This window comes from Varanus komodoensis, unplaced genomic scaffold (genome assembly GCF_004798865.1).
Source record: "Varanus komodoensis strain SLA01 unplaced genomic scaffold, ASM479886v1 scaffold67, whole genome shotgun sequence".
Classification (NCBI taxonomy): Eukaryota; Metazoa; Chordata; class Lepidosauria; order Squamata; family Varanidae; genus Varanus; species Varanus komodoensis.
The window spans coordinates 3,099,296-3,126,875 of NW_025336308.1; the positions used below are offsets into that span (position 1 = coordinate 3,099,296).

The 27,580-nt window shown below is 61.7% G+C and overlaps 1 protein-coding gene across 1 annotated transcript in view; it reads right to left on the minus strand.

The window, feature by feature from the left end:
* Positions 1-3,129: 3,129 nt before the first annotated feature.
* Positions 3,130-27,580, minus strand: part of ALPK3 (alpha kinase 3) — a 33,282-nt gene continuing 8,831 nt past the window's right edge. The window contains exons 2-12 of the mRNA XM_044450499.1: positions 23,727-23,844; positions 20,070-21,411; positions 10,920-12,702; positions 9,743-9,890; positions 8,854-8,981; positions 7,833-7,868; positions 6,439-6,713; positions 6,151-6,239; positions 5,378-5,580; positions 4,475-4,523; positions 3,130-3,460 (exon numbers count right to left, since the gene is read on the minus strand). Coding sequence (XP_044306434.1) covers positions 3,130-3,460; positions 4,475-4,523; positions 5,378-5,580; positions 6,151-6,239; positions 6,439-6,713; positions 7,833-7,868; positions 8,854-8,981; positions 9,743-9,890; positions 10,920-12,702; positions 20,070-21,411; positions 23,727-23,844 — 4,502 coding nt within the window. The remainder of the gene's footprint in view (positions 3,461-4,474; positions 4,524-5,377; positions 5,581-6,150; positions 6,240-6,438; positions 6,714-7,832; positions 7,869-8,853; positions 8,982-9,742; positions 9,891-10,919; positions 12,703-20,069; positions 21,412-23,726; positions 23,845-27,580) is intronic.

A 27,580-nucleotide genomic window follows, 5' to 3' on the forward strand; every position in this document is an offset into this window, starting at 1 on the left:
GGCAATCAGGCAGCGGTTGCTTCCTACTCACCATTGTTCACAGGCGGCCTTAGACAGTGTTGTGACTTTCCGCTCTCCTTCTCAGCCTAAAGAGCACCTGTGGTGGGTTTGTGTTTTTTTCTGGAGCAGGGGAAATGCAGCATTGCATTGCTAAGGGAAAAGAAACGACTTTCTCGCTTTTGCATTTGTGCTTTTCAGCCACTCCACCACGTCCTGCAGAGCTTATGCAGTGGAGACACAGGAGAGGCCATGCTCTTTGTGGCAGCTACGCAGGCCTAAGGGCCCTGTGCGGAAGCGCTCCATGTAGATTCCTGATCTCTCTGACAGCAGGTCGCACGGGATCGCTCGCGCGACTGTCTTGCTCCTTATTCAGAACGGCGCAACGGGCGTCCGATCGCCCTGTGCAGGAGCTCGGTGCTCCGTCAGAAAGCTTTCACGGGGCACGGGACAGTGATCCACACCGAGTGGCTGTGCGCATGTACAGAAGCCAGCGCGCGCACAGGCCGGCAGGGGGGCAAAGCCGCCACGTCTCTGTCGCATGTGCGTGGCCGCAAGAGAGGCTGCGTTTCAACACTGTCCGTGCAGATTCCCAGGCCGAGTTCGCGCCAGGAGACGGCCGCATCGCTCTCATCCTTGTCTCTCCCTTTCACAGCACCTCGACCGACGGCAACGGGTCGCTGTCGTTTTCCGGCATTTGGCAAAGTGTGGACCTCGGCACTTCGGCCAACTATCTCCAGCGGTGCTGCGGCCACTATAACGCCACCGCCTGTGCCAAGCCCTAACGCCGAGGGACGGACAGGAGGCTGCCTCACATGAACAACGGAGAAGCGGCAAAGCAGCTGTGGTGCCGAGACAACGCACACGAGTATGGATGAACACGCAGAAAAAATTGCAGCGCGGGCCCGGCGCACGGGGGCAAACCCATCTTCAAATGCAGGAGCAAAGGGGAGACGGCGAGACCCTCGCGAGGCATGCCAGAAGGGTCTCCAGCAGCGCATGACGCTTGCGCACAAACCTCTCGGCGCATTTGCAAGCCGCCTCGCCCAGGGTTGCCTCCGGTGCGCGCAAGAGGCACCTCCTCCCTCCCGGGACTGTGGCCGGCGGCAGCTGCCGTTCGCTCACCCATTTTGTGCCATAAAAGCTGGACGGACAGGAAGGGCGCGCTGGCGGGAATTCCCGTTCACGGGGGCTCGGGCAGGCAGATTGCCGGGCCGGGCGATTAAAGGCCCGTGCCAGCGGACCGCTCAGCCAAACTCGGTTTCGCTGCTGGATATACCAGCGGAGGGCTTGTTTATTCATCTGCCGCGGCCTCTGGGCACCGTGGTTTCCCTTCCATTACTGAAATGCACTAATTGCACTCATCCACATGTCGACTTGGGGGCAAGTCCCACTGAATTCGCGGAGGCTCATGAGCGGCTAAGTGAATATTGGATTACAGCTTCAGAATGCAACCCTGTCCACGCTTCTCTGGGAATGATAAGCCACGCTGAAGTCAGTGGAACTTGCTTCCAAGCAAAGACGCTTGGCTTGTGCTATAAATAAGCCGATGCACTCATCGCTGTTTTTCCAGGGGAGGTGCAGGCTTCCATACTCAAAACATGTAACTATGCCAGCTCTTCCAGGTAGGCAATTTAAAAAGCAGCTTTCACCTGCTCCCTCTATTTGTCATCTGTCTTTTGGGGCTATAAAATTCCGTGTCCCCCCCCTCCCCCCCAGTTCTGGAAAATAGATCCCATTCGGTCTGGATCCCTCATTGCTCTTGCCAGACAAAGAAAGCCGCAAGCTTCCGCACCAGAAAGAAGCTTGTGGGGAGCCGAGCGCGCCAAGGGCAGCCTCTGAAGCGGCCCCCGAGCCCGCTCTCCGCCCGCACTGGCTCCCTGCCTGGCGTCTGCGAGCATCATGTGCAGCGGCTGGCGCAGTGTTGCTGTCAGAACCTGGGAAATGCCCGCCGGCCCAGGCGGCAAGGGGGAGGCCAGGCGGGCAGGAAATCCAACGGCTACATTTGTGCTAACTGTCCCTGTCGTCGCGTTGCCCCAGGGGCACGCGGCACACCCGTGCCTCACGCTCTTTTGGACCACCACTCCCATAAGCCCCAGCTGTTGACCGTGCTGCTGGGGCTGGTGGAAACGACAGCCCAGAACATCCAAGGCATGCCAGGCTGCTCCTCCCCTGGTTTCCGGTTGCCATCGTCACTGAGGGAAAGCAGAGCGCCTCTCCCTCCTGGGGGCCGCCTGGGCAGGGCCCGGGCCCGGCTCTGTCCCGCCCTCTGTCGGCTCTAGTCCGCGGTGAAGAGCGCGAGGGCTGCTCTGGGGCTGCCTTCTGGGGGGCCCCTCCACCACACCCCACCGCTCGGAGTGGCCCAAGAGCAGACACAGACACAGACCGGGGCCGAGCGCCCGCTCCCGGATCCCGTTCAGCTTGAGGAAACGGGGTGCTGGGAGGCTGCAGCTGCTCTCCAGCCTTGCAAAAGCGGAGGGAGGGCGAGATCCCGCAAGGCATGGGAGAAGACAGCCACGGCGTGCCGCTCCCCGGGAATTCCCGTGGGATCGCAGCTCGTCAGCCTTTCCGTTGCCCTTGCGCAGCCAGCGGCCGTCTGCGCCACACGCCCCCTTTCAACAGACCCCCCTTGAGAAAGCCGCTCCGGAGTCACCCTCTTCTGCCGCACCTCCTTTGGGACAGCAGCCGGGCTGGTGGGGCAGGCAGCTGAGGGCGGGGGGCTCTGGGACGTGGCCGTGCCCCGAGAGGGGAGCAGCAGGGGCGAGCGGCTGGCAGCCGCCTGGGTGATGGCTCGCTCCTCGGTCGCCCAGCCGGGCCACCAGGCTCATCCTGCGGGGATCTATGGGAGCAGCCCGGGGGGCGAGGGGAGGGCCGGCGGCCGCCCACCCCGAGCGGCCGAGCCACGGAAGCGGGTGCCAGCCCCTCGCTCCACGGCCTGGGCTCTCCTCTGTGCAGGGCCCAGGACGGGGCCACGCAGCTGCTTCTGCGCAGCCCCTGGCGCTCCCGGGCGCTCCGACGGCCTGCCGGGGAGCAGCACACGAGCGGGACCCGGCCCAGGCCCTCACCCCCACACACAGCCCCACGGCCAGGGGGGCACGGGAGGCGCCCAGGCCGGGGAAGGCTCCCGCGCGGTCACTGTGGCCGGCCGGCCCTGCCGCTGTCCCCGCCTCTGGCCCTCGGTTCTGCCGCGCTGTCGGGGCCCCTCCGGGCGCTCTTGGGGCTCACGGAGCCTTTCCGGGCGGCCTGCGGGCTGACCGGGCCCTTCTTCTGGAGCTGGGGGCTGGACTGGGCCGAGGGGGCCTTCCGGGCCGTGACGGGGCTGCGGGAGCCCTTGCCTTTGGGGGGCGGCTGAGGGGGCTCGAGGTTCTTCAGGGCCAGCAGCTCGCAGTAGCGGTTGCACTGGTGCGAGAGCACAAACTGCTCTAGCGAGCTGGGGCAGCAGTTCTCCTTCAGGCCCTGGTACCTGGCAGAGGGGAGAGGGGGGAGACGAGGTTACTGGCCAGGGCAATCTCTCCCTGCCCCCCAGCCACCAGTGCCCCCCACCCTTCCCTTACCCAGCCCGCGTGCATGCAGCCAGGGGTGCCGGACCCCAGCCCTCCCGGGCGCTCGGGATCCCCTGAACGGGCCCTGCCCGCTGCCCCAGTCCCTCCCTTTTTGCCCGGGACGCGCTCCCGGCACTTGGGCCTCCCTCCCCAGCCCAAAAGGCAGACTTGCTTCCTCGAAGGCCACTGGCAGGAGCTCAGCTCAGCTGAACTCGCCTAGATCCTTCGGTCTCACCCATCGCAGGAGTGGAGCCCCACGGCTGTTCCGTCACTGAATCTGGCAGCACCGCCATGGGCTCCACGCCATCACATTCCGGGCGCCCCCCATCCCCTCTGCACCCACATCTTCCCCAGCAATCCCCCGATTCCTGGGAGAGGGACTGGCTGGGCTCAGACGACAAGATGCCCGTTGGCCGAGTGGCACCGAGTGGGGCGGCTGCTCTGCAACCCGGGCTCTCGAGTGCCTCGGCCGACGGCCGTGTGAGCCACGGAGAGAGGCCAAGGTTTCGGAACCGCGGGTGGCTCAAGGCTAACAAGCCGTGGTTTGCTCTGTGGGCTGGGATGAGGCAGCCCCCAACAGACCCCCTCTCAACGGCACTGTCCGGGCCCCGCTGTGAGCCCCTCACGCCGCAGAAGCGGAGGAGCAGCTGTGGCAACCCTGGCTGTGCCTCGCGCCCTCTGGGGCCACAGACGTGGCTACGAGCTGCGGTCGGGCGAGGAAGGAAGCGGCTCTGGGGAGCCTCCCAGCACCCATTGTGCCGCAGAGCAGCGGGGGGGGGGCGGGGGGTTATTGGTGCCAGGATGGGGGGGTCTGACTGCTCCCCCAGCACATGCAGTCCTGCTCCTAATCGCCTCCGTTGCCCCGCTGTGCAGCCTCGGGGGCTTAGCACAAGCCGCCTCCCCCCCCCACGTCTCGCCTCTGGGAAGCCACGTACCCCTTTGTTTTGGTGGCGATCCGCACGTTGGTGACCTTCCACCCGACACCTGCGGGGGGAAAAGCCCGGATGAGGCGGACCCGAAAGGCGCTCAGCAGGGCAGGCGATCCTCCGGGCTCCATTCCCACTCCGAGGAAGTGCCCGGGGGCTAGCGCGCAGTGGGAGGCAGGGCGGGGGACAAGCCCCCCCAAACGGCTGAGTGGGAGGCAGGGCGGGGGGTCAGAGCAGTTCTTGGGTCTTTGAGGCCGCCCCTTTCCAGTGCCAGCAGAACTCTGTTTCGCGGCGATCCCCGGCGTGCAAGAGCACGTGCAAAAGGGGGGCTGTGCCCCCCCGAGCTGCGCAGCGCTGCACAAGGACGCCGCCCGAGGCCGAGTCCCGGCCGTCTTCAGCGGCTCCACCGGCCCTCCCTGGACCCGGCGGACAGGGCTCTCCTCACGCCCGGCTGGACTGCGCCCACCCGCCCGCACACGCCTGGCCGCTGGCACGGAGGGCCGGGCGTGCGGGCAAACTCAGTGCCCATGCCGGGGTCCGTAGATCCGGGACTCCTTGCAGCCTCGGCGGCCCTCCTCTGGGGGGGCGGGGAAGGAGGCGGGCCAAGCTGCTCCCTCCCAGCTGAAGCGCATGCAGAAAATGACGCCCCCCTCAATGCGGGGCTCATGGGGCTGTCCACTGGGGGGCGCACGACAAGGTCCCCCACATTTCAATCCCCGGCCTCCCACAGACGGGGCGTTCTCCCAGAGTGGCAACCACAACTCCCATCAATCTCAGCAGCGGGTGCTGCTTGGCTGGCGTACCTGGAGGCTGCCAAGCTGGGGAAGGCCGGCCGAGGGTGTCACTCCCCCCGCCCCCCCCCATGGCCTGTCCCCAAACGCAGGGCCCGGGGAGCAGCCACAGCCTCCTCACCTTCCAGGTCGGTCACCAGGATGTTTCCGTTCGTCCACTGGTAGAGCCAGTGCTGGAAGGCGCAGCATTTCTGCCCGACCTCGGAGGAGCCGGCCGGGGCCTCCCGCCCGCAGTAGCGCTCAAACTGGCCCGGAAGGTCCTCCTCCATGGTGGCGTACGGGATGTTGTTGGCCGGGCGGTAGATCAGGTACAGCGGGATGATTCTGTGCGGGGAGAAACCCCCACCTGAGCTCATTCGGGGAGGGGCAACTTGCGAGGCCGAGCCGTGGGGCCGAGCCGACTGAGGGGTCAGGGTCAGGGGCCGAGAGGTGCGGCCCGGCCCAACGATGGCAACCCACGCCTCCGTCTGGAAAGGGGCGGCAGGCATGCCCGCTCTGCCCTCCGTGTGTCGGGGGGGGGGGCAGCAGGCCCGAGGCAAAGCACCCTTCCTCCCGCCCTGCTGCTCCAGAACGGACTCTGCAGCGGCGGGCAACAGCCGCACGCCGGGCAGGATTCCCCGCGATGCCCAGAGCACATCGTTGTTCTGGCCGTGCGGGAAGTTAAACCACCGCTGCAGCTGCCCAGGAACGCCGGGGGTCGGTGCTGGCCCTGCGGCTGCGCCTTCCACCTCAGCGGTTTGCTCTGCCTGCGTCGCCGCCACCCCAGCCGCTCTGCACTTGGCGGGCCGGTCCCGCAGCGGGAAGCGCCTCTCCGCCCTCGAAGAACGGGGCGCTCGGCCAGCACCTCCCCAGCACGGCCCTCCCGCGCCTGGCCCCGGGAAGCCTGCGACCTACTCGGGCACCGGCCCGAAGGCCGGGATGGCTCGGGCCTCCGCAGCGAAGATCTTGCAGTACTCCCGGCTCGAGTTCTGGATCTTGCACTCCTGGGAGGGCAAAGGAGAAGGCGTCCTTGGGGCGCAAGGAGCTGCGCGGGAGCGCGGCACGCACAGGCTCGGTGGCCCTTTGGGGGTGCGTGTGCTCCCCCCGCGTCCGAATAAAATGCGCGTTCCTGCGCTCGGACGCCCGCAGCTTCCCGCCCGCCCCGTCCCCCGGCCCTCTTCTCCCGGCCCCTGCGCCACACACCTGGATGGTGATCTCGTAGTTCCTCTCCACCAGGGTGCTCTCGCTGCGCCCCCCAAAGGCGATGAGGTTGCGGATCTTGATGATGCCCGTGAGGCCGGACTCGAAGACGGGCTCCAGGCCGTAGATGGCCCGGGCGCGGCAAGCCTTGTGCAGGAAGCCCTGGCCCACCGCCAGGTCCGCCACCATGATCCGCCCAAAGAGCTTGTCCCCCCAGAACCCGGAGTCGGCCAAGCCTTTGGCGAACACCATGGGCGTCATCTCGATCTCCTCTCCGGCTGCAAGGGAGGACGGAGGACACGGTGAAGTGCGGGGGAAGGAAGGAGAGGGGGAGAAGCGGGCAGGGCAGGGCTGTGGGGCCAGAAGCGGATGCAGCTCTCCGGGTCTGCTCCAGCTCCGACCCAGCAGAGCAAGACACAGGCTCTCCAGCACGGAGGGGGAGCTTTGCCACAGAAGGAACAGGAGACGCAGCCCGAGACGAGGCCCCAAGGAGCGAAGCTGCCCCAGCCCGAGCAGCCCTCCACCCCTGGGAGGCTGGGCTCCTGCCTCACAGCCAGGGGCCGGGCTTCTCTCCCGGCCTGCCCTCTGATGCCGAGTCCTCAGGCTGAGGATCGCAGGATGGCCGCCTCGGTTTGCCCACTAAGCTGAGCGTGAAGCTGCGGGACTCTCGCCGCTGGCCTGGCCGGTTTCCGAGTCCATCAGCTTGGCACTTCAGCCGCAGATTCAGCATCGGGATCTGTCTCCCCAACCTTGGAGGCTCTTTTAGAAGGGGAGGGCGCTTCCTCCCTGCAGTCATCTGCCAGTGTTCCTGGCCAGGGCTCATGCTGGCCAGCAGGGGCTTTGGGCGACCGGAGTCTAAAGCTTCTGCTCGGCCTGCCCTGAGAGGCCTGACTTTGCTGCCGCTGCAGGTATTCAGCCGTGCTCTTCCTGCTCCGTCACCTGAGGTGGGACTCAGGGCTCCCCTAGCTGTCCGAAGCAGACGTGGCCCTCCCGATGCTGGACCGCCGGTCCCCCTGCGCCTCAGCACTGCAGAGGCACTCCGGCTGGCACGAGTTGCCACCCAGGCACAGCTGGAGGCCTACAAGTGGCTCACTCCCCACATTCAAAGGGGCAACCTACCTAGTGATGTTGGGGGCTTCCTCCGTGTGCAAGCACACGCACAAGCACAGGCTGAGGAAGGGGAAGCAGAGACCAAGGGAGACAGAAGGCGGGGCTGGGCGCAAAGCAGAAGCCCACTCCCTGAGCCCCGGGTTCGGCGTGAAGGGGAAGGGGAGGCCCCCCTGCTGGCCTTCAGCCCCCTTTGCTCCGGGTGGCACAAGGGGGAGCTGCGCTTGGCTCAGCAGGCCGGGTTGCCCGGCGGGGCGCAGACTCACCACACCGGGTCCTGGACACACTACCTTCTGTTTCTTCTTTGGAGATAAATCCCGAAAGCACTGAGAAAAGAGAGAGACGTCTTGGAGTGAGGATGTGTGAAGCGGAGAGACGGCGATGCACCTGGGTCCTCCTACATGAACATCCATGCACAATTCTGTGTGCATTTGCTCAAATGTGAACAGTCATTGTGGCTGCTTGGGAAATTGTAGATCTTTTTCTTCCATTGATTAAAGCACATGTGTACACCTTTTTCGCAAGTATGTATTTCGTAGTTGCTGCTGTGGCAGAACGCTTTTGTGCAAAGAACACTGGTGAAGCTGGCTTTCCTCAGCATATCTACCGAAAGACAAGGGGGTCCCAATGATCAGAAAAGCATTTTCTGAAATGCACTGGGCACCAATAAATGCTTTCTGCAGGCATTTAAGGCTCGCTCGCTCGCTCTCTCTCTCTCTCTCTCTTTCACAGAAGCCTCAAGGGGCTGCTTCCGTGCCTCTCCCGGCCCCAAAGTTGCCTGCTTGTGCCCAGGAAAGGGCTGGCTGGCACCAAGGTAAGTACAGAAGCACAAATGCAGGGCTGCCGGAGATCTTCCGGCCAGGGGGCTAAGCTGGTAGAGCTCTGGGGGACTCTGTTCTCGTGGGGGGGGGGACCAAAGGCAAAGGGGCAGCGTCCACAGTGCCGGAAGCACCCAAAGGACCGACAGATCTTGGCCTGAGGATCTTCCTACCAGCAACCTGGGAGAGGCGGTGCCATCTCTCACAACGGGGGAACGGAAACTACACATGAGCCAGGGAACCCCCGGATTGAGTACGAGCTGTCTGGACTGGGCAGGCACAGGGGAATGAGGCAGAGTCGTCCGGGAAAGCTGGATCCCGAGAGGCCAGATTCGTTCTGAGCGCCAGCCCTGAGGCATGCCAGGAGACCGGCCCACCCCAGCCAATATCACAGCATGACCGGGAAGAGCCAGGCCCAACAAAGCCCCCCACCGCCCGGGCACAGATGGCATCCCCTCGGCCACGCAGGCCTCCGAGGAGCGGCCGGTCTCACCTTCGGCACTCAGCAGGAAGTCCGTGGAGTCGGTGCCGTACTCGTTCTGGATCGTGCACTGGTACACGCCGCGGTCCTTCAGGGAGACCTGCACGATGGCCAGGGCGGCCTGCCCCTCGTCCCCAGAGCTGGAGGAGAGCCGCAGGGCGGTGAGCACGGGGCAAACGGCGCACTTGCCCTCGGGCTGCCACCGAGGGGAGCGGAGGAGCGGGGCCCCGGCTGCTCCAGACGGCAGGGGCATCTCCCCCGGCTGCCATCAGGCCCTGCTCTTCCCTGCCGTCTTTCGGAAGCGCTCTCGGAAAGACGGCAGCCTAGGAGAAATGCTTTTGCCCGCGGGGATCTCTGCGCCATGGAGGTGCCGGGACCCCCTCCAGCTCCAACCTCCACCTAATCCCTTCAATGCCCCGCTGCCTGTTGTGGTCGCTTTTCGTGCCGCTGGCCCAGCTTTGTCCCTGCTGCTTTCCCGGACTGCACCACCGCTCCAAAAAAATAATAAAAAAAGGCCCCACACACGATTCCAGGCGTAGAGATGAGGTCTATGTGGAAATGAAAATAAAAAATCTGTCCCATTGGCATTTTTGGGGAAATGGTGACCAGCACATCCCTTCAGCCACGACCCGCGTGCCCTTCTCGCATCCCCGGACGGGGCCAGCAGAGTTGGCCTCCCTTGGTTTGCTCCCCTCCAGTTCCTGGGTTGCTTAAGAGAAGGAAGAACAAAGAACTCGGAAAGGATAAAAGAACAAGCTGCAGGATCACAGGAGCCGACTGGCTTGGGGCCGGGCCCTGGGCCATCTAGGCCAGCATGACAGACTTTGACGGGAAGCCGCTCTGCAGCGTTGGGCAGGGGCATGTTTCCAGTTTGGCCTGTGGCAGCTCACACGCGACTGACCTCCTTCTGGCACTGGCCACGGGGACCTCATCCTTGTACCAGGTCAGCTTCGAGTCGCTCAGAATATTGAAGAACTGGCACCAGAGCTTCAGGTTCCCGGAGGCATCGGAAAACTGCTCGGCTCGGATCTTGCGGATCACCTGTGGGGCTACAGGAAGAAAGTGGCCAGTGGTAGGTGAGCCGGGCTTCTGCACACCAGCCTGGCGGAGCGGTTCAGGCGCTGCAGGATCTTGGACATGGGCACGCTGTGCCAGGTGAGAGGCATTGAGAACGGGCCTACGGAAGGGTCTTGTTCCGCTTGCGGTTCGATGCAAGCAGGGGAGCTCAGCGACGGGGAGGCTGCCTTATATGGAGTCCAGCTAGCCCTATACTGTCGACACAGACTGGCAGCAGCTATCCAAGGTTTCAGGCGGAATTCTGTTCTAGAGCGCCGTCCTTGGCTCTTGCTCCTCCTTGTAGCCTGTGAGCCCCCCTCCGATGGCCTGGGGGCTTTCGAGGGGCTCTCCATGGTGCTTGCGGGTGGGTTCCGCCCCACGGAGGGCCCCTCGGGAGCCCTGCCCTGTCCCGCCGTGGCCACACCTTCCCACCGACGGGGCATCGCCAGTGTCTGCCGCGCCCCACTGCCGCTGCTCCCTCTGCCACAGCAAGGGGCCAGCCCCCACGTGGAGGAGCCGGTGTGGCCATGTGGGACCACCAGCACCATGCGCCCCAGGTGCCTCTCTCGGCCCCCACCGAGGTGCCAAGCCTCTCCCACCATTTCGCAAAGTTAACAAGCTGCTCTCCGCGAGACTCAGCCCCCGCCTCTGCCTGGTCCTGTCTCTGGAGCAGGTTCCTTCCCCCAGGGCCTCGCGCGCAGCCAGGACCGGGTTCCGGATGGTCAAACATGCCCACCGGCCCCAAAGGCCGCCTAGGCCGGTCTTGCCAGGTTTTCTCCAGGGTTTCTATTCCTGGTGGCCGTGGGTGACCTGCACCTGCGCACACCAGTGCCCAGCCCCTTCCGTGACAGGGGAATGCTGTGGGGAGGGAACGGGGGCCACCAAAAGGAAGAAAAGAGGCACCCCCCCGCTTCCTCTCGCCCCTCCTGCGCTGGGGACCTTTCCAGTTCGAACTGCCCCCTCCACCACCGGGCACAGAAGCATCACCAGAACTCAGGAAGATGCCTGCCCCCCCCCCACACCTTTAAACGGGTCGTTTGCCTTGCGGGGTTCCGTGGCTTGGACTTCTAGCGCAGGCTCTTCCAGACCCTCCGGGGCGGCCAGGGAAAGGTCTGCCGCGGTCGGGCTTTCTTCCGCGGGCTCCTCGTACATCTTGGGCACCTCCAGCATGGCCATCTTCCTGGCGAGCGTCGGCGAGCGCTTCTCCGCAGGAGGAGAGCCCGGGGTCGAGGTCTGCAGGAGCGCTGCATTCCTGCGGCCCTGCTGCGGGGACACGCTGGGGCTGTCCCTCTTGGGCCGTGCGTGGCCCTCGGCCCCTTCCGCTTCCTCGGCCTGCTTAGCTTTGGGCAGGAAGATTTTTCGCCGCGCCCCGGACGCCAGCTCTTGCGGGGTGGCGCTCGGCAGGGCCCCCACCGCCTCGCTGGACGTCTCTGGAGACAGCTCTGGGAGCCCCGCTGGCTCTCCGGGAACGCCCCCCACCACGATTGAGGGTATGCAGGGCAACGCAGGGGCCTCCGGGTCGGCCAGCAGGCCCTCCTGGCACAGCATCATCTCCCGGTTGATCATCCCCGTGAGCCTCCTGGACGTCTTGGGAGTCAGCTGCACGCTCTCGGCACTCTGGAAGAGCTGGTTTGTCTCGACGCGCTCAAAGATCTTCCGTGACGTTCTGGGGGTCAGCCCAGCGATGCCCACATCAGGCAGGTGCCTCGGAATAGCAGTCGGTGGACTCCTTCCCTCCACAGCTTTCGCCTCCCGTTTGGGGCTGCCCTTGCCGTTATCCTGCTCTGTGCTCAACTTCAAGAGCAGAAGCAAGTAATTCTTCAACGAGGAGACAAGGTCGCTGTGCTGGGCCTTGTCTTCGGCTTGCTCCTCTTCCATGGCGGTCTCCAGCTGGGGCGAGTCCTGTGTCCCAGGAGCCTTGGGGCCCGTTTTCTCCGGTTCCGCAGCCCTGACCTCTGGCTTCTTGCCGAGAAGGAAGCCCTCCTCCGCCTTCCCCTTGCTCCTTGGCGGGACTGGGGGCCCTTCCGTGACGTGCAGCTGCTCGCCCGCAGCACTGGGGCCTTGTTGCTCGGATTCAGGCGGTGCCGGCTGAGCTGGCAACTGGGTTTCCATTTCTCCCTTGACTTCCCTCAGCAAATGGGCCACAGACTGCGTCCCCTCCATCAGGCTGCCCTCCTCTGGAGGAAGCGGAGCTGCTTCTTGGGTTTTCCGGCCAGCGGGAGGACTCGCTGCCGCTAGAATCCCGCCAGGCTCCTCTGAGACGCCTCGGGGGGGAACCGGGGTGTCTGCGGCACATTCTGGGGGCAGGAACGGTCTGGCTGCGGCAGCTGGAGGCCTCACATCCTCGCACTCCCGATCCATTTTCAGACCAGGGCTCTTGTGCCCCGGGAGCATTTCCTCCTGCTTCCCCAGGCTCTCTGCTTCCTCCTGCCAGGCAAGTCCATCCACCTGGGCTTCAGGTCCAGCCTCATTATTTGCCTCCCGATATGCTAATCTGGGAGCGACTAACTCCGCCCTCCCAAGGTTGGGAGCTGGGCTGCTGCCAGTGCTGGAGGGAGGCCTCCCCACATCTTCTTTCAAACGCAAATGCTTCTTCCTGGTTGGTGGTGTAGGATCAAAGGCTGGAGGTGCCTGGGGAGCCCGTGGGGCATCCTGGTTGTCTTCCTCACTTAGCTCTTGGCTCTCTGGGCTGGAGCCAATCTGTTCCTCGGGCCGTTTGGTCTCTGCCGTTCCAGGGACACCTTTATTTAAGGCAAAATAGCCAGTTTCCTGGTTTGTTTCTTCTCGAAGACTTGAATCTGGAGTCTGCAGATTAGAAACAACAGGCAAGGTCAAGGATACCTTTTCTGGCCCCTGGGAACAAAGAATGCCAGGTCACGGGAAGGTTATTGGGAGCGATGGGCAAAGGTCCATCAACTCAATTCAGAACCAGTGTGGTAGTTATAAGCTTCTCTGAAGAACCATCTTAAAATACCCCCCTCCACACACACCCCAATTCTTTCTTGGCTCATAATCTTGGCATGTTCTTTTGCTTTCCTCTTTGTTAAAAAACCCATTTCTTTTTAAAGGGAGTTTTCCATCTGTTGCTTCAGGATGTCCTCCCATTATTTCCATTCAAATATTTGATATAAATTACAGCTTAGGCCAAGCTGGGCTCAAAAACAGCTCTTTCTTAATGCATTCAAAGATCATGAGCTGAACAATGGATATTCCCAACCAGAAACAACAGAGGTTACAAATTCTTTCTCTTGAATTCTCACAAATCCTCACAAATCCTTCTCCCCAGAGCCAAAGGATGCTTCAGGATGGCCCAGGAATTGGTAAAATACTCTTTCGCCTGCCATCAGATGCTCTGGGCTCGTTGGCAAGAGCACCAAACCAGGTGTGCGCTCATTTTACTGGGCTTCATTTTTTGAAACTTTCCCATTTTACTCTTTCATCTTTTCAAATGCCAGGACATTTCTGACTCCCTTGGTAAGCCCTTCTTCATATCAGGATCTGCAGAAAAGGGGGTTGTTTTCTGCTCTCCAAAGCATTGCCCACCGGAGCCCAGCCTTGCGCAACAGCACTCCAAGCAGGCAGCGATGAACTCGCGACGCATCAGCTGGCACCTGCTTACGGCAGCCTTTCCCAAAACATGCTCGCCAGACACGTTGGCCTTCAACTCCCATTGTCCCCCAGGCAGCACGGAAATTGTCTTTGTAGTCCAACGCATCTGAAGGGGACCAGGCTAGCAAAGGCCAGCTTAGAAAGAAAGCATCTACACGAGGCAGGAGACTTCAACTCCCACCATCCACCAGCCAGCAAGGAAGCGGCTGCTGGTCTACAAAACACTTCCAGGAAAGCAGGATGGAAAGGCTGGCGCAGCTTCCGGTGGTCACCGCCTGCAGCTGCTGCTCTCTCAGCCCACCACCCCACCCACGGTTTCTGCTTCTTTCCTCCCTCCTTGGAAACCCTTGGATCTAATAAGCTATGCAGAGGAGGCCCATGATTAATTCCTGATTGCAAACCGCAGGATTTTTATTGAGTTACTTGGAAACATGCCCGGAGACAGGACAGGGCCACCTTTCCACCCGTGAAACGTGGCTGCCGCCCAAAAGCAGAGGCCCGGGGCTCCCGGGGCACACCCTGCAAGGGACAAAGAGCGGCCCCCTCCCTCCGAGGATGCTGCAATCACACCAGAAATAGCAGCCCGAACAACACCATGGCAGCGAGCGCGGGATCAGGTGGCTGGAAGGAGTGACGTCTGGAGGAGATTAAACGAGCTATATCCGTCGGGTTGGCTAAGCGAGGGCTGGGCGGGAGGGGAGTGGAGCGGAGCGGAGCGGAGCAGAGGGGTCCCGGGGCCGCGGCCTGCGCGGAGGTTGTGAAAGCAGAGCCATGTCGTTGGTAGGGAGGAAAGCATTAAAGCCAGAAGGAAGAGGAGGAGGCTGTGCGAGTGAAGCCCTCCTGGCCGAGAACGGCGAAGCAGCCCTTGGCGGGAGGGCTGCCAGAGAAGCTCCAGCCCATTCCGATGAAGCCCGGTCTCTCGGAATCGGAGCTGCCTTGCTTTTCCTTGGCCATGCGGATTCCGTGCACCTGTGGCCCCGTTTTTGACCTTGGGATGCCTCTGCGCAAACGTGCACGGACCATTCTGGATTCGAGCGACTGTGCGAATGCAAATTAGCCTGAGCAGAGCATGATGCCCTGCTGTTGCGTAAAAATCCCGATGCAGTCAGTCAGTGAAGGAAGGGCAGAAGATTCCTACGAATCCGCGAGATGCAAACAGAACAGCTCTGCCAGCATCCATGGATTCCTACTTCCGTGGGAGCCACCTCGTGTTGGACTCGGGTGTCCTGAAAGTGGCCCAGAAAGACTTCGCAGTTTTAAGAAACAGCACGCTGGCTGGGGACCAAGGAAGTTGTAGTCCAACACATCTCAAGGAGGCTGGTTTGTTGGTTTGTGGATTTCCAGGCAGGAAAAGGTCTCCCCCGTAACCGGCGGCCCGATCCACTGAACCGCAGAGGCCAGCGATCAAGGCAGTTGATCCTGCTGGCCGCACCCGAGCCCCGCTGGGCCTCGGCACCTCCAGTTCAGCAAGAGGGCGGCCGAGCATGGAGACGGGCCCTCACAGGCGCCCCCAGCAGCCTTCGCCAGCTGGGCGCCAGGGGCCTCGTCCAGCCGGAGGCCCAACCCCACCTGGGAGAAGCTCCAAGGGGGCGCAGCCTGGGCCAAAGGCCCGCGGGGATCTGGCCGCCAGGGCTGGCATGTCGTCATTTGAAGTTTAGAACTAGGGGGAGGGGGATGCCCAACCTAGAAAGACACTCCAAGATCGGTGGTCGGGGGTAAAGGGCACGTGGCCACCCAAGAGGGAACCCCCGAAGTGCTGAGCGTGGCCTCCAGGCCTGAGGCTCTGTACCCCTTCAGCAGAGGGTCCTGCCAGGTGCAATGAAACACACACACATCATGTGAAGACCCCACGGCTCCAGGGTCCCTGGTCTCTCCCTTCGTCCTTAACATCAAGAGCCACGGTATACGGGCCGGTATGGCGCAGTGGTTAAGAGCACAGGACTGGGACTCGAGGAATCCGGGTTCCAGTAGTCACTCAGCCAGCCAGCGAACTGGGTGGCTTGGGCCCAGTCACAGACTCCCAGCCCAGCCTACCTCACAGGGCTGTTGTTAAGAAAGAGAAAGATGTAAGCCACTTTGAGTTCTTTGGGGGGGAAATGGAATATAAATCTATTTTTTTTAATAAATGCAAAGCCCCAGATCAGCCTTCCTGAACGTGGCGCCTTTCAGATGTTGGGATCACAACAGCCCAGCAAGCAAGACCAATGGCCAGGGATGACGGGGGCCATTATCCACAACATACAGACTGGGGAAGTCTTCCCTCAGCCCAGGTCACGACGGTGCTCCTATCGATCGGGGCCCGGCATTACAGAAGAAAATGGCAAGATCTCCCCATTCCAGGCCTGGGTTCATTTTCCAGCCACCCCCAAATGCACCTGTTGCTGCAAAACAGACCCAGCCTTGCTGGAAGCTCCGGAGCGAAACAGCACTCGAGCAATTCCTTCGGAATGGTGCTTTGCCCCCCCCACCATTGCTTAGTTCTTTCTGGGGGGGGCGGTCACATGTTTTTCGTGGATTTGTCCAAGGCCTGACCAACCAAGAGAAACAGCACACCCTCTGACGTCAAGGAAGCCCTGGAGGGCAGCCAGCCCTGACGTCTCCCTCCTCTTGCTCGAGGGATGAAGAAAAAGCGAGGCTCACGCGGCGGCCAGGGCCGGGCAGTGGGCCCATCGGCCACCCCACCACAACCCCCTGAACGAGGCACCGTCCTCACCCATTTTGTGCCCTGCTGCAATGCGAAGTATTTGGGGCGCTCGGCCTCGAATGGCAGCGGAGCTTGTTTGCTTCACCGAAGACCCTCTTGCAGCGGAGATGAAAACCAGCAGAACTGGTTTACTGAGAGGGATCCAGGCAGCAGCCTGGCCCAGGGACATCCTGCTGAGGCCCGCACTTCCAAACGCCCTGCCTTTCCCTTGCCCACCTTTTGCAGCGTGGGTGTTCCAACCTGAGCTCATTCCACAGCATTTCGGAAAGTCGCTGTTCAAATCGATGCCCTCTGTGACCGTCAGACCGACCCTTTTGCTCTCTGGCTCCATCACGCTGCTGTTTGGTACGAACTGCGGCGACACCAAACGAGCGGGGAGAGCGGCCAGCTTTGCCACGCTCCTTTCTGCCAAGTGGATTTGCGCTGGAAACGGTGATCCGCGGAGGTGACGGGATCCGCACAAACAGGTGCTTCTGCCCGGTGGAGTCCGGGAGCAAAGCTGCTTGGGCTGCCGCGGTTGCAGTGCCAAAGCGCCCCTGGGAAGACGGGCATCGGGCTCCGGAGGAGTGGCCATGCCGAGCCCTGGCCAGGCGTCCAAGCAAGAGCAGGCAAGCTGCAGGCGCACACCTGGAGGGTGGAGGGGGACCGGCGCAGCCCAGGGAGAGGCTCCACGCCAAAGGAAGGAGGAAGACAGAAGAGAGCCGAGGCCGACCTCAACCCGGTGAAGCTGGCACTGAGCAGCAAAGGTGCAGGGGAAGGGCGAGAGAACTGTTTGTCCTCCCCGCTCTTGGGAATGGAACCTACCGCCTGCTGCATGCGAGGGGCGAGCTCTGTCCCGACGGGGGGGGGGGGCAGAGATGTGGCCTGAGGAAAGGGCAGGGCTGGACATCCCTGTCTCTGCAGGTGCTGTTGGACGCCACTTATCCTCCGCCCCAACTCTCTCCCCCTTGCACCCCTCAACGCTTCTTTGGCCTGCCCTGGGGCAGGGTGTGGGGAGACCAGCACCTTCAGATGGCTGCAACTCCCCCTAGTGGGGCTGCTCGGAGTTTGCAGGGGGAATTAGACGGGGGCCCTGGTGTGGAAGAAGGGGTTGAATGCCCCCCTGCCCAGCAGCCCCCCTTCCCATCAAAATCCAAGCTCCCAGCAGCTGCCTCAACTCTGAGATGATGGTGGGCTCACATGTCACACCTGTTGTGGCCCAGGACTCGGGCACGAGCCCGAAGACTGGAGGAACCGGTAACACGGGCAGGAAGCATCTGACCCTGCGATTAGCTGGGAAAGCCCCTTCCTCACCCAGGGCTGCGTTGCGTCTCCTAAAATGGTGGCACTCCAAGCACATTCCAGAAGGGCGGCAGCACTTTCCGATGGCCGAAAGCCTCTCCAAGGGGGCCGGTAAGTATTCCAAGGGGAGGAAGCCCCCTGGCGGCAGAAGCGGCAGCCGTGGCCTGGCCCGAACGGCGTGGCAGGAAGGCCTCTGCAGCAGCATTGCAGCAGGACGATGGAGAACGCACTGCTGGCTGCTGCAGCTTGGCCACGGTGCAACGGGTCCAGATGCAGCAGCCGCTGGTACACCCAGGTCTTGCACGGAAGGCCGTGGCAGGCGAGCAAAAGGAATTTTACTGCGTTGCGTCATGCGGAGCGGGGCGGCGATGGGCATCCATTCACGTCCCTCAAGACGCGGACGAGAAACGTCCTGCTGCGTCAGGTGCAGCGGGGCCGCGGACACACGCTGGATCGAGCGGCTTTCTGGCAATCCTTAACGATGTGTGCCGCGTCACCACTCGAGGGATCGCGAGGACACCCTCGATGCGGAGGGAAAGACCGAGCCCTGTTCCCGGACTGAGCCAAGGGGGGGGCAGCAGGACTGTTCTTAAGCCTAAAACATCCCCGTGAAGACCCCGTTCAAGGTCCCGGCTGGGGGCTGGAGCACGGCTGACGGAAGCCTCTCCCGGAGACCCTGCCCAGCTGCTGCCCATCACGCAGAGCCGGGCAACGGCGAAGCACAAGAGCAGGTCATCCGGCAAGCACCGGGACGAGTTCCCAAGCAGAAGCTGTCGGAGTGAACGACCACAACACGTGGTCTCTTCGGAACTGCATGCTGATGGTTACAGACCCCGCAGACGTCATGAATGTTGCTGATACAGAGCGGAGGGAGACGCAGGACAAGTGCCCCGCTCCGCCGAGCACCAGAGGGATGGGCTGCCGGTTGCCTGGCCAGAACGTCAGAGAGAGAGAGAACAGAATCCGGAATTGCCGCTAGGGAATGCCCAGAACTCCCTCTCCTGACTCGATCCATTGGTTTGTTCCAAGGAATCCGGACCAGACGACACAAAGAAGCTTGTCGTCTCCCTTTAACAGGATGATCTGAGTCTGCCTTGACCCTTCAATGGGCGACCAGTCAAAAGACCCTCCCTGCAGAGCGGACATCCTCTCAGCCGACACTTCAGCACAGCGGTCGGCAAGCAGAAAGCAGATTTCTGGAATTCCGGGTGATGTGCAATCAAGCCAGCAAGCGTTTCTGATTTGCGGCTGTCAAAATCCGAAGGTGCGCGTTTGGGAGGACTACGCTCCCTGCAAGCTGAAGCCGTCTGAACACGCGTAGGGTTGCACCCTGAGGCAACAAAAAGCGCATTTTCCCCCCTAAAACAGGTCGCTGGAGGGAGCTCTGGGGAGGCATCAGGGAGGACTCGGTGTGCAAAGGGCGGCTATTCATGCTGGCGCCGAGAACAAGCCCCTGGGCTGAGTGGGGGAAATCGCTGCAGCGAACGCGCGTTCCCCCCGCACCCCGTTGTCAAGCAATGCGCTTTTGCAGGGGCCGGGCCCTGAATGGGCCACTGCACCCACTGGCTTCACTGAGGACCCGCTGGAACCGGTGCGCCGATTCCTCCCAAAATGTTCGGCCTCTCCTTGCGGGCTTGACAACGGGGACGGTCACAGGCGTGGCCGCCGTTCAGAAGTGGCGCCAGCAGCACCCACCCCCACGGACCCCCCTGTTGCACCACGCTCCACCTGGCAGGCCCGAGACATCATAGCAAGACGCAGGAAGGGAGCCTGCAGCCGGGAGTCTTGGCATCGGCCGGGACGGCCAAGAGTCACTCAGTATGTGAGAAGCACGTTCCCGCCTCAGCCCCCGGGCCCTGGAGCGCTCGGCCGGGCAGGCGTGCGGGCTCTGGACGCCGCTGCCCAGCTGCCCGGGAAGAGGAGCCCCCTCAGCCCTGGGCCCACGGAAGCCCGGGCTGGAAAAGACCCCCACGCGCCCTGCTGCCGCAGGGATCGCTCCGGTGCCAGCCGCGTGGCTCTTGAGCGCACGACCCCTCCATGAGGAAGACCGCCTGGAAAGAGGGGCAGCCGCCTCCCTAGGGCAGAACTGCATGGCAAACACGCCGGGCGCACGGTGGAAATTGACACCGCGGGACCGGAGCGGTGAGTGCCAGCAGCAGCTGTGCTCGGGCTGCAGGGGAAGCGCAGAGGGCCTGGTAGCGGCCCGGGACTGACCGCGCGCTGGCCACAGACCGGCCCGCTGGCCACAGCCCGGCCCGGCCCGGCCCGGCCCAAGGTAGCAGGCCTGGCTGGTGCAGTGCCCTGAAGCCAGGGGTCAGTGTTGGCCGGGAGAGACGCCCTGCGCCCCGTCCCCATTTATGCTGGTCGAGCACATCCGGCTAAAAATAGCCGGCGCGGAGCTTTGCTTGGCAGTTGCTGCCCAACCGATTTGGAAACATGCTTGCATGAGGCCCACCTCGCCAGAAGACGGAGCGCACAGTACCACACAAGGCCCTCGGGCAGGCAGCCGCTCCTCCAAGGAGGGCCCCGGCCGGCCCCGCCTCGCGCCACGCCCGGGCTCGGACGCGTCGGCACCCACCGTCTCCTGGGGCTGCTGGGCAGGCTCGGCTGCGGCGGGGAGATCCTCCGGCAGGTCCGTCTCGCGGATGAGCCCCGCCGTCCCCCGTCCATCCTCTCGCGAGCCGAGGTCGGTCTCCGAGGCCTGGCCGACGGGCTGAGCATCCATTTCTGCAGCGCGTTCGTCGGACTGAAGGGACTCTGCTGTAGGTTGTGCGGCCTGCTCAGGATGCGGCCCCAAAGGTGTGCTCGAGTGCGCCGCTGTGTCGACAGCGACTGCTTTGGCACCCCTGCCGCTGGGGCCTGCCGCTGGGGCCTTCCGCTCCTCGTGGGATCTCTGCTTCCCTGGCTCTGTTTTCGCCCCTTTCAAGCCCAGACTGGTTTCTGGGACAGTTGCTACTGAAGCGGAGGCATCAACCCCCGGGCGGCCTGTATCAGCTTCGCCTGCTTTCGCTTCGGGTGCCTTCCACCCTACTTCAGGCTTCGCTTCATTCTCAAAATACATCTCTTTCAGAGAAAAGTACACATCAGCAGTTCCCGTGTTAGAAGGTGCAGAACGTGGCAAGGGCGCCGGTTTTTTGGCTACCCGGCTAGGAGATTCCTTGGGCTCGGCTTCCTTAAGGTGTTCCTTCTTTGCCGCCGGTGAGATCTTTCTAGGCGAGGGGACGGGCTTGGCCTCTTTCTGCGGAGAGATGTTTCTCCTGGGCCGGGTCCCGTCCTCTTGTCGGGAAGCATCCTTGCTTGCTTTTGGCACGGCGGCAGCGCCCTCCTCCTTCTTCTTCTTCTTAGCAGCAAAGTCCTTGGTTGTGGGCTTGGTTTTCATCTTCTCCACAGTTTCATAGATGTACGACAGGAAGCCGTTGGCGTCCTCCTCCCCATTCTCCTCCCCGCTCTGGAGCGAAGAGTCCCCGTTGGTGGCCATGTCCGCCTCCAGCTGTCCCGTTATGAAGTTCTTCGAGAGCAGGGCTGTGCTGGCACGAAGCGCAGGCTCCTTGCTCTTTGGCTTCTCGTCCTCGCCAAACCGAGGCTTCCCTTCCGGGACACGCACCTTGGCCACCTCTTCCCTGTCCCACAGGGAGGTGCCCGAGCGCATGCCCACCTCCCCGGTCAGCCGCCGCTTCCTCTGGAACCGGTCCGGGCTCACCCTCCTCAGCAGCTCCACCTCCACGTTCTCCTTTCCCCGCTTCCTGCTCTGCTCGATCTCCCGCAGCTTGGCCTCCGCGTTCCGCTTGAGCCTGGCGAACCACCGCTGGTGGATCCTGTACTCCGTCATGGTCCCCACCTCCAGGACGCCGGAGCAGGACACGATCCCCTTGCTGTTGCGGGCCGAGGCCTGGTAAATGGCGGCGTCCTCCTCCTTGCACCTGCGGGCAGAGGGCAACGGTGCCGTGAGAACGCGCAGCGGGAGAGAAGGGTCGCCCGGGCTTCTCTGCTGCCTGACGGCAGGAGCCTGCGGGACGGCGGAGGTCCTCCAAGTGTGGAGCACGAGCAGCCCCCATAAGCCCCTCTGGCATGACTGGCGCTGCAACCTGGCACCTGGAGGGCAGCAGGTTCCCCCTTCCAGGATAAAGGATGCCCTGCAGCCATGCAGCCGCCAAGTGAGCCCCCAGCGTTTTCGGATGAGTGAAACTGGTGCAGCAAAGGGCTGACTTCAGGCTCCCCGGTTTCAGCTCTTCGGGCCCAGCTCCCCTTGGCAGGCCGGGCACTGGCGCCACCCCGTTCTCTTGCCCAGGGAGCGCATGGGGGGGGCAGATCACATGCAAATGGGAAGGACGTGCTTAGCGGTGCAGCCGCAGGGGGCCGGGCCCACAAGTGACGCGAGCGTGCCCAGCTGCACTTCTGACCCTCGTTTCTGGAGACTCGGTAGGCCCTGAGCTGACGCCAGTGGTGGGTGGGACTGAAGGCACAGGGGTGGGGGGCCAAAAATACCAGCAGCATTAGCTTAAAACTTCTTCCTGCCAGTAACGAAGCTGCTGGGGGGACATTTCAGACTGGGAAAGCTGGGAAAGCCCCCAACAGCTGGTGGCTGGAGGAAAGAGGCTGGGGAGGGAAGGGAGGGGGGGAGGGAGGGGAATTCCTTTCCAGCCTGAGGCGCTGCACCCGACATCTAGGCACTCTCAAGATCAGCAACTGGAGGTCCTTATTTGATTATTTCTTCATTTGACTCATTTCCCACCTTTCTACCAAAAACAGCGCTCTGGTTACCTTAAAAAAACCCAAATGAATTAAAACAATAAAGCTCCTTAACAATTGCAGAATATTTATTTACCCCCCCCCCCCTTTGCCAGAGCCCAACGTGGGCTGCGAGTGGAGGGGAGATCTTCAGCCACCGCTTTGGACCACCCCCACTTGGCGCAGCTTCCCCGAAATGCAGTTCTGCCCTTGGGCCTGGGCCCTCCGCATTACCTGGTGTGCCCACAGTCGGCATTCCTCAGGACCGAGAGTAATAACGCACCGATGGGCTTCCCCACTTGAGGTGGGCAAGGCACTGAGCCTGCCGCCTCCCAAGGCTTTTAAAAATGGGAAACGGTGGGAGCGCTGAACCCCCCCCCCCCCCAACACATGGAATTCATATTGGGCGCTAAGCACAGCCGAGCCAGATCATCTCACGAAAGCGAATCAAATGTGGCTGGAATGCGGATAAGCCCCAGCGTGCCTCCCCCACACAGGCAAAGCCCCTTCGCACATTCCTGGACAGCAACGTGGCTCGGAGGGCCGGGATCAGTCGCCCGGCTGTGGGCATCAAGTCAGCTCTAAGCCAGTGGGAGCTGCTTCCTCGTCAGCCGCCGGGACTGGGAAGAATGCGGCCTCCTCACCCACCCACCTGATAAATGTGCGCGCTTTCTAGAAACACCTTCCAACAACGGGCACAGCCCGGCTGCACACCCACATCCATCTCCCTGCGCATGCAGGATGCCTCTCTGGTTTCTCCTCCTCCTCCTCCTCCAAAGCCCAACCTCCATAAAAGAACTCTAGTAGCAACCTCTTGGAGAAAGCCTGGCCACCTCCCCTCAGCCTGGCAATGGATCCGTTTGCGCTTCCCTCCCCGGGAATTGCCTGGCCCCGGAACTTTATTTGGCCGGGAGCATTTCCCTGGTCTTCGCAGGCGGAAGCCAAGCGTGGAAGCACACAGCACAGCCATGTGTGGAAGTCCCAGGCGTGGCCCTGATCCTTCCCCCGGCCTAACCTGCAACCAGCTTTAGTGAGTGCATTCTGGCAAGCAGGTTTGAGAGATGGTGATGATGTGGATGGAATGTACGTCCATGTGGTTCAGGGTTTTTTTGGGGGGGGGGGGCTGTCCTGCAAATGGCACTCGCCGGAAACCCTGAATTCTCAAGCCCACGGGGTGAGGTGGAGGGGAAGTGTGGCTTTGCTCCTCTGCCCCAGACCCTTCTAAAGGCAGCTTGCTGAGACTGCTGTCCAGCTAAGCCTCCCCCAGCTCCCCGCAGCTTCCCCCAAAACTCAAATGGAAATGTCAGAGCTGGGTTTAGAGCGCTGCATTGGAACCTTTCCAAAGGTGACCCGAATTACGTGCAAGAGCCCCTTGTGGGAGAGGCATATCCTAGGAAGCAGCCCGTGGGGGTCAGCTGAACAGGAGGCGGGCTTCACTTCCATCCCAAGCAATCATGTTTAGATGACAGCTCCCCCCCGACAGACAGACAGACCCCTCTTTCCTCACTTGTACAACTGCAGCGTGTGGCGATTCCCGTGGCGGAAGATCTCGTACTTCGGCAGGCCGCAGTAACGGTCCATCTCTTCTTCGTCTTTATACCACGTCACCTCCGGCTGCGGGTATCCTAACGGGACACGACACATGAGCAGGCACTGAAGCTCCGGGTTCAAGGGGGGCATCATTGGGGGAGGAACTAAGCACCGTGTCCAGTGAGGTCCCCCCCACACGAGCAGCTCCCAGAATTCTTCTTTCGGAAGATCATACCAAGATGGAAGCCCACATTCCCAGCCGCTGCACCCCTCCTTAGCTATTGACAAAAGGTGTGCAGCAGTCCCAGAACATAATTCCAACGAGCAGGCAGAAAGGGCCTCACCCTGCGCCTGGCCACGCTTTAGACAAGGCTGCCCTATTCTGTGCAACTCCCCTGATTGCGGGGGGGGGGGGCACAGAGCAACTTGGGAAGGCTACCCGCGAGCCATTAAGCGACCCCCCGCCCCCGCACCTGTCTAAGGGTCTGATCCACCACCTGGACGTGATGGCCCTCCGAGGCACAGCATCCCCCCGCTTGCCGAAACGGGGCTTGATCAGCCGGAAGCGAGTCCCCTTCCTGCGCCCGTTGCCCCTTCCTCCTGCACACACGTGTAGGGCCCAGGGGCCATAAACCAGCCGACCTGGTGCTCTCCAGATGCTCTGGGCGTCAGTCATGGCCAGCACGCCTGGCCCATGGGCGGGAACGGCAGTTGTAGTGCTGAACCCCTGGAAGGCACCAGGTTGAAGAAGCCTCGCCTAGGGGCTGGGTCCAGATCCCAAGAAGCATAAGGCTGGACCTCGGCACAGCAGGGAGAGCAGCAGAAGCAGAGGGAAGCAGGGGGGGCAGATCCCGGAAGTGCGCTTCCATCACAAGGGCTTCAGGGTGCAGTGGGCCTGTTGCCCTGGGCTCGGTATCCAGATCGCAGCTTCCCTGAAGTCCCTTCCTGGCGTGGGTCAGTCCAGGTCACGCCACGGAGAGATCTAAGAGTGCCTAAACAAAATTCCAAAACCCAGCTCATCGGGACAACGGCATGCCTGCAAGCGCCGACTTCTGCTCGGACCTGAATGCTCCCTGTGGTCTCCTTTGGTCTAAAGCAAAATAACCTACGGTATGAATGGTCCTGCATTCCAGTGGGCAGGGTTCGACCGGGGGGGGGGCGGGGATGAGGGGGGCACACAGGTGTTCGTGCGCAGGGCTTTGGTGGACGGGTGCAAATCAGCTGATTTCTGCTAGCCACATTCGACATAGACGGGAGATGAGAACATCCAGGCTGTTCCGGGAAGCGAGCGTGCTCCGGCGGGTTGAAGCCTAAGGTTAAAACACAGGCGCTTTGCCCGGGGCCAAGGGCTCCGTGGAGAGCGAGGCATCACAAACTGTAAACCGAACCCGAAGTTTCCATTGGACGCAAGCAACAGTGGTTGCATCACCGGTTGTTCGTGTCCAGCGAATGCCGCTGGGCAGCAGATGCTGCCTGCCTTTTCGAGCCGGTGACATCACGGTCCGTGTGTGACCGGCTGACTCGGAGCCAACGGCGAGGTTCTTGCTCGGATTAGCTGTGAGCACGTGGGTACATGGCCACCGGGGGGGGGGGGGCAGTGCTGGCCCATCTCCCAAGCTGCCCCCAGGCAAACTGAAATGACCTGCTGGCCTTATAAAGCACCCTCTGCCCGTCACGCTCATCCTTGGATGGAGGAGATCTCCACAGCAGGGGACTGGCACCAGGGCCCCTGGTTCCAGGGGGAACTCATTGGGTTGATGAGGGTGGGGCTCACGCTGCCATTTTATTATTCAGATCCTTCTCCCAGAGCAGCTTCCATGGGTCTGAAGTAAGATCACTGCTCCCCACAGCTTTGCAATTTAAAACACAACAAGAAGGACAATTCGGAGTGGAGGGGAAACGGAGCAAATTCGGGCCCTAGTTTCTTAGTTGCAACATGGACTTTTGCTCTATGCAGTGCCAAGGATTCTCTCGGTCAGAGTTTAGCCTTCTCCAAACTGGTACCCTCCAGATGGTTTGGACATCAGGAAGACGCCAGGTTGAAGAAGGCTGATCTAAGGCATCAAGATAGAGACTTTGCGGGGAGATGTATTCTGGGCTTGGAAACAGGAATCTCAGGAGATCACTGTGATGACTTCACATACGAGAGGCAGACGTCCAGTCCCAAACCTTTATCCCCACGGAGGCCGTAAACTTGCCTCCATCCATAGTTGTTCTAACTCCCAATCAACACATGCCGTGCTTAGCTGCTGAAGGTGCTCTTAGAGGAGTTCAAAGGATGACAGGGGAAACGGGACCTTCTTAGAGGTGGTGCCCTGACTGGAGAATGCTCTCCCCAGCGAGGCCTGACTAGTGCCAACGGTGACATCTTTTCAGCGTGAAGTCAGGACTTGATTTGCTCCAGGCATTTGAAGGCAATACGATGGGCTTTTCAAGCATCAGTGGGTTTGATTAGTTGCTTTGTTGTGTCCGGACATTCTAATGGAAATTGGTTTTAGCTTTGATATTTGACTGCCTTCTTTCCCTCCCTCCCTCCCTAAGAGAAAGGTGACTAAAACGCTGAACAGAAAGATGGGTGCTGCAACTTGGGGGACAGGATGGGCGTGTGAGACGGATGGTGCCGGCAGCCGGGGGGGGCGGCGGCCTGGCTGGACGAGTGCAGAAATGAGCCAGGCTCTGTCTGTTCCAGTTTTGCCGGAAGGGCTCCAGTGATCCTCGGGGAATTTGCCTGCCACTTAGGCCAGCGGGGGGTGGGGGTTCCCCTGCTCCTGCCGTGCAGACAGTTGGTGCGGCGACCCTGCTCTTGAAAAGGCCCCTTGCTCCTAGATCTGGGAAAAGGTGCCGGGAATCCCACATCCATCAACGGTCTCCGGCTGGGGCAGCTCTGGCAACTCTGGAGTGGCTCAGATCATGTTCTCCCAGGGCAAATTCAGCATCTCCTTTCAGCACTGGGGATCTCTCAGCAGCGATCATTATCATTTTAAACTCTGAGGCATTAGCATAGGATTTGCTTCCAAAGCCCGTTCCCGCTGGTTGGCACATCGCCGTGCGAATACGGTGACGCACCCAGGGGCCCACATCACGCTTGAAACTACTCCTCCAGTCTTCTCTGGGTGACAAGGGGCAGGATTAAAGCATCGGCCAAGGAGGAAAGCACACGCCGCAGCGGCAACCTCCGCTGAGGATGGCAGAGTCAGCCGTCACAATTTGGATTTGCCTCTGGAAGTCGCAGTTTTCCACCGATCGTCCTGACAGGCTCCTCAGTTGGGCCTCTGTGGCCTTCGAGGAGACGGGCGGCCTCTCTGAACACCTGCCCCAACCTCAGGCTGGAGCAATGGGGCGGTCATGGGCTTGGCCTTATGCCTCGACTCCAAGAAGGGTTGAGGAAACACGAGGAGAGGAAGGCTGCAGATGGGAATGTGCTTTCGGGGTCCCAGGCACGTTCCTCAGCAAAGCAGCATGTGCGTGAAGATGGGACAAGCAGGGGACCCCGAAATCCCACAGTGGATTGAAAAGCTTCCCAGCTTTCCAGTACCACACGCTCTGCAGCCCTCTGCAGTGAATGATGGGTGCTAATCCACGGAAACGTAAGGCACCGGATGTTTGCTTAGTCCTTAAGGTGCCACAGGGCTTTTGGATGTGATAGACCAGCCCTTGAGGACAATGAAAAGCAGGTGTGTCGAACCTTTTGCAGCTGAATCCAATTTCGGAGTCGCTGGGGGGGGGACATCTTGGCAGTGGGTGGGGCCCAAGGCAAAAGGTCAGGGCCAAAACTCCAGCAGAATTAGCTTGAAGCTACGATTAGCTCAGCCTTGGCACAAGAGCCAGGGA